Source organism: Gymnoscopelus microlampas (assembly GCF_963454915.1).
Source record: "Gymnoscopelus microlampas genome assembly, chromosome: 7".
In the NCBI taxonomy this organism is placed as follows: domain Eukaryota; kingdom Metazoa; phylum Chordata; class Actinopteri; order Myctophiformes; family Myctophidae; genus Gymnoscopelus; species Gymnoscopelus microlampas.
The window spans coordinates 5,173,007-5,185,055 of record NC_139944.1 but is presented as its reverse complement, the minus strand read 5'-3'; the positions used below and the strand labels follow the sequence as shown (position 1 = coordinate 5,185,055).

The 12,049-nt window shown below is 40.6% G+C and overlaps 1 protein-coding gene across 1 annotated transcript in view; it reads right to left on the bottom strand.

Annotated features, from left to right (window-relative positions):
• Positions 1–1,297: 1,297 nt before the first annotated feature.
• Positions 1,298–12,049, bottom strand: part of LOC311049472 (extracellular calcium-sensing receptor-like) — a gene marked incomplete at both ends in the record, with an annotated part of 13,308 nt that continues 2,556 nt past the window's right edge. The window contains 7 exons of the mRNA XM_084063047.1: positions 1,298–2,205; positions 2,987–3,110; positions 3,196–3,423; positions 5,291–5,566; positions 9,808–9,967; positions 10,523–10,752; positions 10,873–10,959. Coding sequence (XP_083919173.1) covers positions 1,298–2,205; positions 2,987–3,110; positions 3,196–3,423; positions 5,291–5,566; positions 9,808–9,967; positions 10,523–10,752; positions 10,873–10,959 — 2,013 coding nt within the window. The remainder of the gene's footprint in view (positions 2,206–2,986; positions 3,111–3,195; positions 3,424–5,290; positions 5,567–9,807; positions 9,968–10,522; positions 10,753–10,872; positions 10,960–12,049) is intronic.

The window sequence follows — 12,049 nt, the reverse complement described above, 5'->3', positions numbered from 1 at the left end:
ATTGCTATCACAGTCTTTCCTCACTCAGCTCCCTTAATTCCAATTTGCTAACAAGCTAACATATACTGTACACCCTCAATCTAATGGTTCACTTAGGCAGTATTTTTAAGCAGAACACTGTTCACTCTTCATGTTCAGCATTGTTCAAAGCTGTTCCTGCAGCTCCCTCCACTTCCACCTCCCTCCACCTCCCCAGCCTCCACCTCTGCCATTTAAAAGTAAATGTATGATTCTGTGGATGGCATGATGTTATATCTGTGTATCTTAAAGGGCTTTAAGATAGACACATGTCTTTAAAGGGCTCAATATTTAAATGTTTGTTTCTGTGGATTGTAATGTTCTGTGGATAGTATGTTAATCTGTATTTTATGCCCTTGAAGGGCTCTATGTTGATGCATAACTCTGTATCTTATATGCTCTGCTTCTGTTTGTGATCTCAGATTCTGTGTCATGCTCGCTCAGATAATCTGTAGTATCACAGGAGTAGAGTCACACCGCCAAACTGAATGCAATATGATCACTTGATGTGTTAAGAAGACTAAAGACTGTACATGTTTTTATTGTGTTGTGTTACATGTGATATGTATTGTTATGTTTGTTGCGGACCCCAGGGAGAGTGATCCGAATGAATAAAGATTAAATAGGGTAGCGTAGGAAAGGGAAAGTAGTTTCCTTGCCCTGGATAGATGAAAACTGTAGAAACCTAATGAAGATCAGAGACCCGTTATTGACGCAATCATTAAAGTCTGGCCTGACCACAGATAGACAGCAATTTACACAAGTTAGACATCAGGTAATACATTTTTGTAATCCTTTTACATCAGTGTTATTGAGAGTGCCAAGGGAAATGGGAGAAATGTTTGGCAATTCAATGATAAACTATTAGGCAGACAGAACAATCAAAACCTACTACTAAATATTAATGGCTATTAGGCAGACAGAACAATCAAAACCTACTACTAAATATCAATGGCTATTAGGCAGACAGAACAATCAAAACCTACTAGTTTGATGATTTTTTTTCTTGAACTCGGTTTGTGAGATTACACAACTTTTTAAACCGTTGTTGAACCAGTTTCTATCCAGCCCTATTAATAGTAAATAACCTGTTTTAAACCTAAAAGAAATCTCAGAGGCCGAAGTGGCAAAAAACATTCTTATACAGAGAATATAGTTTTCAAGCCTTTTGACCATATATCACACAATGCAGCGTTAAGCCATTGAAACCATGAGGCCTTCAAAAAGTTCCTGTAAAATACACAGAAAATTAATTATCATTGAATTTCTGCTTCTACGTCTAGGTGGCACCTCGACCCATGATGGACTTCTTAGTGTTTCTCTCAGGTTTCAAAAGGATTATATAACACTTTGGTCCAAACAGTGCCATCAAAAGGCCAAAACTAGATGCTAAAATAGCAAATACCTCCACTACATCTGCATACTTGCCTGGAGAGCTGATATATGCTGGGATGAAGGCTATCCACACAGCACAGAAGATCAACATGCTGAAAGTGATTAACTTGGCTTCATTGAAGTTGTCTGGAAGATTCCTTGCCATGAATGCTAGGATGAAACTGAGGAGTGCCAGTAAACCAATATAACCTAGTAAGACTGCAAAACCAGCTGTTGATCCCACTTCACACTCATAGACTATTTTATCACTGTGGTATTGTGTGTTTTTATGAGGAGTTGGTGAGGCAGACACAAGCCAGGCTGTGCAGATTATTGCCTGGATGGAAGTAAGAGCCAGAACTGTTCCTCTCTGCTGCATAGCACCGAAAAACTTCATAATGTTTCCACCACCAGGCTTGGAGGCCTTGAACACAGCCAACACCACCATAGTCTTTACCAGGATACACGAGACACACAGCACAAAGCTGATCCCAAATACTGCATGCCTCAGCTGACAAGTCCAGAGTCTGGGACGACCAATGAACAGAAGTGAGCACAAGAAACACAGTTTGAGTGACATCAAAAGTTGGAAGCTGAGTTCTGAGTTGTTGGCACGTACCATGGGCGTGTCTCGATGATAGATGAAGATTCCCATGACAATGGCACAGACAAGTGTGCCTAGCAATGAGACGGCTGTCAAGGAGATACCCAGGGCCTCATGGTAGGAGAGGAACTCCATGCTCTTAGGGACACAGTGGTCACGCTGGGGACTTGACCAGAAGTCCTCTGGACAACTTTTGCACTCTGTAGAGTCTAACAAAGAGTAAAAGTTTAAAGAGAGAGAGATAAGTAAAGTATTTTCCTAAAGATAACCTACATTGCTACATCCTACTAAACCACTATTAGTGCAGCGGGAAATGTTTGCGTCACCGGTGGGTGCTGCCGATGCTTTTCACTACTTTACCTCTTCTTCGGCAACTGGTCTTTCCACAATAGTATAGTCTTCTTTCACTTGTTCACCAAATGCTAAAGCACTTAAATACTCCTTAAATGCTGCAGCACTTAAAGTCCTTGCATTAAGCCAGCACTGGTCGCTGGCTCAGGAGCCTGAGCAAAATCATTACAGAATGCCCTGGTTACATCTAGGCCAAATGCTGTGCTTTTAGACACATTTGAACGAAAAAAGAGCCTGGACTGTTGGTATATCAATCTGAAAGCTTATTTTTCTCTGATTGATTGATTGATGGATTGATGGATTGATTGAATACTTTTGCAAAAAAAAAGAGCACAGAAAGTACAGCTCTATGCAAAAGGATGCTAAAAGGATTAAACCCAAGAAAGCACTATGCCTGTGTATTCAATTCATTGAAGCATTTAATGACAAACACTAATACACAATACTATGCAAAACATCATATAAATGAGTAGTAATCAAAAGAAAAATATGTTCAGTAAACCGTTCGGGGGGCATATCTGGTGATAGGCTTGGACTTTTTACAGATTTACAACTTTTTATAGCTCTAGATATGAAGTTTTTGTCCCAAGTCTCTAGTCTTCTAGTAGTTTGGGTGTGGAACTAGTAATGTAAACCTACCAGTCTGATTGCTGATCTCTCCCTCAGAACAAGCGATGCAGTCAAAGCAGCAGACAGGTTCTCCTTTCCTTCTGGCCACACGGGTTCCAGGGGAACAGCTCTCACTGCACACTGACCGAGGAGGCTACAGAGGAAAGTAACGATGATCAGTTTCAGTCTAAATTACATTCACATCAGCTCAACATTAGGTTTTAGAAAGCTGAAATGACCTTTTTGGATTCAAAGTTCCAGGAGATTCTGCCTTCATCTAGGACGAGTTCTTCATCTCCGGAGGCTGACTTCCTGACCACACCTACATGGTGAATCTTTGTGCTTCCATCAGGAAGCCACGCCCAGTTCATTATATCAAAGATTGGTATAGCATCACCATTCTCATCAAATGATACACGATCACCAACAGATGTGGTGAAGTTGACCTTTTCCAGGTAATGGAGAAGCTAGAAATAGTGATGAGCAGAATCATGAAGAGAAAGAGACTTTAAAAAAACTACTTAAGGGCCCCATTTTGCACAATAGTCACGCTACCCATTATTTGGGGATTTAGAATTGCACAAGAAACCCAAGAAAGCTGTGGCCGAGTTGCTACCTTCCGCCACCAGCCTTATCACTAAAACACCTGCGCTACCCCTTACATAGTTGTGGTTTGGGTGTTACATTAATACAACCAATCAGCATGCCAGGTGCCATTGCCTTTAAGAGCTGGCTGCCCTATGCCTTATGCCTCTCTAGTGCCTCTCTGCCCATGGAAGAGGCAGTCCGACATTGATTGCCTTGGAATATAATATTTGATATACAGAATTACAACTCACACATTGCTGGTTATAGAAAACTTAAAATTATAGAAATTGCTTGTGTTCTAGATCACTTAAACTGAATGGTCTGGTATGGTTATAGCAAACTCAGATCAAATTACATTTTAATTGTTTCGCCCCAAAACACACTAGTCCGGGGTCAAATGAAGCGAGCTCGGGATGGTCACCACCAGGTATTCATAAACGTAACCTCAGTATAACTATGCCTAAACCTAACCTTATTCCTAAACGTAACCTCAGTATAACTATGCCTAAACCTAACCTTATTCCTAAACTTAACCTGAGAAAACTATGCCTAACCCTAAACGTATTCATTACCATAACCTCTTAAATAAAGAAAATGGGGCGAGTTTGTTTTGGGGTGACTTTTCCGGTTACCGCATTGAGGCGCCTATGTAATGTCGGACACATCCCGACGTTTAAATCATAAGCTCTAGCCTTTGAACAAAACCATATTTATTACACATAAGTATCACCCACATATTACTGATTCTAGAGAATGTTATTTTATTGCAATTCGTTCTTTATTTCCTGTGTAATGGATTAATCCAACTGAAGTGTGTGGTTTGGAGCAAATGGCACTGCACAGCGCAAATCATTGTCTTTGAATAGACTGATTTGCGCTGAGATCAGTCTATTAGAATCACAGAGATTTGTTGAGAATTAGGAGTGAGGAAGACTTCTGAATGTTGTGTGACGCTTGCATATTGAAGACAGGGCTATGACCACATTTCTAGGCAAGAAGACAATGCGGTGTTTTATTTCAAAGGCCACCTCCAAAACAACATATGATTACCACCTGCACCCTGTAAAGACCACCTTCATTGCTCCCCCCCCCACTCGTCTAAGACGAGTGCTCTTAGACGACCAATAGGGACAGGCTGTAATTGCTTAAGCCCCGCCCCCTCTGTGTTCCTATTGGCAGGGCTTTAAACAGCCATAACTCCAGTTCCCAGCATGCTAAACGCCCCAAACTTGATAGGTGCTCTTAGACGACCAATAGGGACGGGCTGTATTTGCTTAAGCCCTGCCCTGTCTTTGTTCCTATTGGCTGGGCTTTAAATAACTATAACTCCATTTCCCTGTATGCTAAATGATTCAAACTTAGTTTTCATGAAAAATGACTTCCGTTTTTTACTTATTATGTCCGGTTTGTTGGCCTAGAAATTTCACCCATACACTCTCTGAGGGGTGTGGAGTTCAATGGTGCAACCCGCAAGTGGATGTGTTCACTTCCAGTTTTACCAGGAAGTAATCGTAGACTCCTACATCCTGAACCTAAGGTCGCACAGGTATGACAGTGGACAGTGGTGCTGCAAGTGCATTGCTGCTCGGCAGCAGTGTTATAGCAGTGTTTAACGCTCTTATCAGCACACCATATGACTAGGTTTGAAGGCTACGTTGCAGCCTGAAAATCTAGTTATTGAATCCAGAATCCAGAATCTTTAATCCAACTAGAAACATTTAAAGATGAACTGAATTAATATCCCACCTGCCATGGCTGTATTGTCTGCAAACTGGCACAGCCGTGCCCAATGAAAGGCCCTCTTCCTGGCACACATTGCAACATGTCATGGAGGGCATGGGCCAGAGCATACACAGCCTTGTACACATTATACACTGCCCTGAGGTCAGACACATCCAACAGGGTAGTTTCTGCTGTTCCGAGGTCCTCTTGTCCAGTACACACCCTTCCACCGGCATCCACCCACTCTGACGGAAGGGGTGCAAATTTACACCGAAATGTGAGTTCCCAAAACTGCCTTACCTGAAGAAACAACAATGAGGACTTAATCTGTGGTTTGACCCAAACAAATTTGCAATAGTAATCATTCAGTTTTTTTTTATGATCCTTTGGGTCATCGAAATAACATATTAAAAGTTGTGTATTATATCTTTAGTGGATCAAGGTAAGTTCAGGGGTTGAAATTTGGGGCCTTCATGCCTTCAGTGTCACCAAATTAGAGCATATCTCTGCTTCTGAATATTCTAATTTCACATAATGTATGCCTATAAAGTGTTCTAGGGTGTTCTTTGACATAAAGTCATCAGACCTATTCTTAATGTAGTAGTGTACTCTCGGGGTACCATTACTATTAAGGGTTAATATATCAATATATATTGGGGGGTTAATATATCAATATATATTAATCCCCCACCCAAAAAAAACAATTAAAATACAAAAGGTTTTTGGATGTGTATTGGGAATACTATATAACATACAAAAAAATCTAGGAAAATAAACCTGTCAATCTCAATTGAAAAACATATATACAAAAGATGTTTCAATTAATGTTGGTACCTCTATGCATTAAGAAAGGACTACAAACCTAGGAAAATATACCTCCAGGCAAGGTGTAATTTTCAGGATGGTGTCCATGATGGCTGTCAGGAGCTTAAAATGGCTATATCTCAAATACCACTCAACCTAGAAAGGTGGTTTGTGTCTAACCCTAGGTTTTAAGGCACAGAGATGTGACTGAATCAGTGAAATTAGTGATGAATCAGTTAATTATTTATTGCTAAATCCAAGATGGTGTCCGTCCCAAGGTGATGTCCCATTGTACTAATTAAAAAAATATTATGTATTGAAAATTAACAATATAGCTGCAAGCAGCAATAAACGGGTTTGAGGCATGATAGGCAAAAAGTGATATGGAACAATAGCACAATAAGACATAGAAACAGAATGGATTGAACTTGAGACAAAGCAGCCCATGCAACTAACAAATGAGCATTCTCAATAGCTGAGCAGAGTGCTGAGGGATGGTGGCTAACAATCCAGGGTTAAAGACCACACTCATGGACACCTCAACCCATGGCCATAGACAGGAATCGAACGTTCAACCTTCTGACTCACTGTCACACTAGTGATTGAGCTAAGGCTTCATCCAGTCTGACGGTGTCTGTTGAAGATCATAGACTCTTGCCTTCTGCCATGAACCAAGCCCCTGTTTCACTAAAACTAAGATCAGTGGATCAAAGGATTTACCAATAGAGAAATGTGATGTCTCCTCGGTACCAAAACTAGTGAAAGTAGCCAATCTACAAGCTCACAAAGCGTTGCTATCCAAAAAGTTGTGAGATTGTAGATCGGCTATTTTCACAATGAAGTACGTCATACATTGAAAATAACTACTCTCAAATAAGCATTTAATTTGCACATGTATTCATTGATACAGTCATGTTGTGTGGAATGCAATTGAAATTAAGTCTGCATGAGGTGGGACTTGGACCGGCGACCCTGTGGTTGCAAGGCAGATGGTTAAGCAATAAGCCCAAACAGATGACACAGTTTCACGAAAATTGCTCAAAAATCCTGGGTTTAAGTGTTTTTCAAACTGCTAAAAATTGCGGACAATCTAAGGGCGGAGCTTACTGGTCAAAGTGATAGATGTGTTCCTCATGAGTCAAGGCACATGTGTAATTAAGTTTCATGGCTGTCGGCCAAACGAGGCATGACTTTTGCCTCTTTAAAGTTTGCATTTAAAAGAAAATGCTATAGCTCCCCCCTTTGGCCAATTGGAGTCAGATTTGTTTCAGTGATATTTGGAATGACCCTCTACATTACTGCAAAGTTTCAAACAAATGTCAGTCTGCATTTATGTGTTAGGGGCAGATGAATAATTGTCATAAAACTGCAATATTCATTGGCTCATAAAAGCTTAACGTTTTCACTTAGAAAAAAAATCCAGCCACATAAATCTGTTGGTATAGGTCCAAAGTTCATGTGTAAAAAGTTTTGTGCAGATTGCTCAGAAATCCCAGGAGGAGTTTGATTTGAACTGCTTTTCATATCATTCAAAATGGTGGGAGATCTAAAGGTCAGAGGTCAAAAGTCAGGTGTGAAAGTTGTTAGACTTATGTGTGTATCGAAGTTTCGTGGCTGTAGGTCAAACAGGGCATGAGTTGTACCTGTTCAAAGTTGCCATTTTTCAATTGATTGCTACAGCCCCGCCCTTTGGCCAATGGTTTTGAGTTTCGGGCCTTGGCCGAGATGCATAGCCCTCTACCATATTGCAGAGTTTCGTAAAAAGTGACCACACGGTTAGGCCGTGACAGAAAAAACGGCGGAAGAATAGTAAAACCCAAGAGTTTCAAAGAGATTTCGAGCCTTATAGGCCTCGAACCCTCAATAACTGTCACATGTAATGTAAAAATGGTTAAAATGTTTTGAAGCATGCATCGATTATTTAAATAACCAGTCAAGCAATCCAGTAAAACAAGTCTACCAGCCCATTAAGAACGTGACTTATACAGTCACTATTCATTGCCATCCTCAGACTCCTCTGGAAGAAACATAATTATGGATTGTCACATTCCTCAGGTTGACACGGCCCATAGACATTATTACATGGTAGTCTATATATTCAACAAGAGTGTCTTGCAGGCAGTGGAGCAGTTACAGTGTAATGACCTTCAAGAGACTGTCTGGAGCAACATTCATACAGGTTCCACCCCCCAGTTCATGATATCCATACCCTCTTATTTTCCCATCCAGACCAAGCTCTTAGATAGTGAAGTTTGGTAGCAGATTCAGTTGGGGCAGACGTTCAGGCGTTACAAGCGACAAAGCTGAAGCTGTTACAGTGCATTTTTACAAGGAAATCTGTGCACTTTCCACTGAAGAGCACTTTCCATCCAAGGACCTCAATCACCTCTTTGGTCTGGTTAGGGTCATTGAATGTATTGGCACAAGGGGGAAAGGGCTAATTTTGTTTTTCTGCTTTCTCCTTTCTCATGGACACCTCAACACATTTATATACCCAACTATTGCCAACATCAAAGATCATGCTCCCCTCTACCCACCCGAGGTGGACCCTTGCACTGCTACACTCCTCCACACCCCTTGGGGACCATACGGCGGTACCAGGCCCTCAAGGTGATATTGACTCCTGAGGCATTTGACAATGTGAAGCAGCATCTCATAGTAGGCCTATTTGAGAAATTGAAATACACTGATAAAGTCAGTTCAACAGTGGGGCAGTTAGCAAACATGATTAAAAACGTTTATGTTTTTGTGAATGCCACTGCGCTAAATATACCTTGGAAAATACATTTTGAATCACATTAACACTCCCATAATGTCCCATGTAACATAAAATACAGTCGGAGCAACAGGCTCACAGGCGCAACCATTTTTCTAACAGGCAGCAAATTACAGTGGTTATTATTATGCCAATTTAACTCAGTTTCATTTGATCCACTGTATATTTTCTATTACAGGTCACTGGAAAGTATATTGAGGGGAAAATGTGAAAGTAAAAAAAACAAAAACATTATGTACATTTGAGGGGTAGCCTTTCAGTAGTTGCAGTTTCACAACCTGACCTCTGGGGGGACACACTTTTGAACATTTGACTTCTTATATGTTTTAAGCATGTTGTACTATTTATACCAGGTTTAGATCATTTTACTCCCTCCCATATGAGCGGTGTGGCACAAACTTTAAGTACCAAATGCGGCAAACAATTGGGTGTTGGGGTACTGTTACCCCAAATACAGGCATCAGACATTGAAATATCCTCTCAAAAAGTGTTTTATTGGAAAGATTGAGATGGAAAGATACCGGCTAATGTATCCGGTAGGAGACACAAAGTAGAATATTTGTGTCTCCTACCGGAAATACACACGGTCATAAAATTATTGTCTTAGGAATGCCACAAAAACAAAAATAAATCCATGAAATCAAGGCTTCATGGGGTGTGTAATTGATAGAAAATAAGTATTTTTTGGGGTGAACTCCTCCTTTAACACCATTTGACCAAGACTGCACCACTTGCTGTTGACCTTGAAAAAATGTTCCACTAAAATCCATGAAGCACAACTTTTAATATATGATGTGGGAGGGTATTAGGACCAATAACAACTGCATCACATTACTGTTGATGTTTATTTTTCGTTGGGCCTTTTTTTGGCTTCGATTGACTGGCCTATTAAGCATAAATAAAATAACAGATGTAATTTAGAAATAACAGCTTAAATACCAAATTGAACAAAAATACTCACTACGTTATCTTCATGGTTGTTATCAGGGTCATTGTAAGGATGTATTTTTAACAAGAAGTCCTTGAGACCCGGTATCTCTCCACGACGAATGACAAACCCCAGGGAGCCTCTCAGGTAGGGCAGGTAATGAGGAGCATGGAGATATGTGTCTCCCGTCCAACTTGAAGTGGCAGGTAAGATCCATTGCAGACCTGTCACATTCTGCTTTACCACCTGTTGAATGTTTTTTTTTTAAAGGAGGGAAAAAGAATATTTTAGATTCCATCAAATATGCTCTATGCACCTCTGCCATATTGGAAATAAATTGGGCCCCTTCCTTGCTTCCTTCACAGGTGTTACCAATGACACTAATGAAGGCTCTGTTCCATTTAGTGTAGCACAGTGGTTCTCAAACGTTTTAATTTCAAGGACCTCCATAACTCTCAGAGTTACACCCTCTCAAGGAACCATGAGGGTCCCTGGACCACACTTTGAGACCCACTAGTATTTCTAGTGAGCCAACATGCACAATATCAGCACCCTGACTCTGTTTGACCAGAATGGAACAGAGCCTTCATTAGTATCATTGGTAACACCTGTGAAGGAAGTAAGAAGATGCCCAATTTTTCTCCAAAATGGCTGCTGTGCATAGAGCCTATTATGAATCCCTAAATGTACATGTATCATAACACAAACCTCCTCCATGACATTATATATATAGCTCCCATATCCAAACACAATGACCACACGAGCTGTGGATGTCTTCATCACAGTGACAATCCTCTGGAGTTTAGCCAGATCATTGCTAAAGGGCAGAGCCTCTGAATATGCCACACAACCCAGACCAGACTGGTCCAGGTCAGACTGGAGTAATAGGGCAGCATCTAGTCCAGCTTCATCATCACTAAACAACAGTCCTACCCAGGTCCACTCAAACCACCTCATCATCTGGAGTATAGCTCGCACCTGATTGGTTAAAGAATGGAGGGATAAGTGCGTAGGTTAGATTATTCACATGGTGGTAAATCAGCGTGCGGAACATGAACTATTAGATACCAACACTGTCTATTGTGTGTACAAGTTCACCTGGAAGACGAAACTTGGTATTGTTCTAAAGAAGGATGGGAACTGAGTCAGGTCGCTGAGACAGGAGCAAGAAGCATAGTAACTTATCTGGAAAAAAAATCACACCCTGTGTGAAGGTAGCGGCGCCTTTGATACATTTTGTCATCGATATGTGTTTATAATGTGTTTATAGCCACGTGTCACGTGAAGCTTGACCAATCACTTTGTTGACGTACGCACCTGACCAATCACAACGTTGACGTACGCACACGGACAAAGTCAGGTATAGAGCAGGATCCGCTCTATACCTGACAAAGTCAGGTATAGAGCGGCTAGCGCCGCTAAAAAACAAAGAACAAAACTTCTGTTCTCTAATATACTAGAATCATGGGTGTTCAACAGTGGGTCTACTTCAGGGGGGCCGGCAAATCTTTGTGTGATGGAACATTTGCCAAAAAAGGGAAAGGGGAGAAATATAAATTGTATTTAGTGTATAAGCAGTGACTGCATGCCTTTGCCTTTTGGAATCTCATTCAAGAAAGCAAGTGGATCACAATGTGCTGTTTTAACATAAACACTCTATACCCTATGATCACAATGCAGACTGAATACATATGTGTATCCTTCAGCACCATGGACAGTGACACTGTCACAAAACATTACGTTTTAACAACCCATTAAGACCTTGAATGCATCTGTCACTTTAGATTTCTTTGGCTATTCAAAAATAGCAGATATACAAGCTCATGCCGCGCTATGAGCTTGTAGATCTGCTATTTTTGAAAAATCTTGATTTTTTTTATTTTTTAGGATTTCGATTTTTTAAAGAATCGCCTCAGGTCTTAATGGGTTAACCCCTAATGAATTACTAGGCTACACATTTTACTAAGATACATAGACTTGGCTTTTTCATAAGACGGACAATAACAACACATCTTTGAGGGTAATCACCTGGTACTCCCCCCCCTCTCTCATGAGAGAGAGTCATGTCCACATTATAACATTGTTGCAACCTTATTATGTATAGAGAACAGTGATTGATAAATACGGTTTAATATTACAATGTTATTATTGTACATTTTACATCCTGAATATCACACCACATAGTTTACTCTCCAGTCTTTTATATAAATAAGAAAAAGCATTATATCAGACCAATGGATGGGTCCGACTCAGGACTGTAGGATTCCTACTCTCA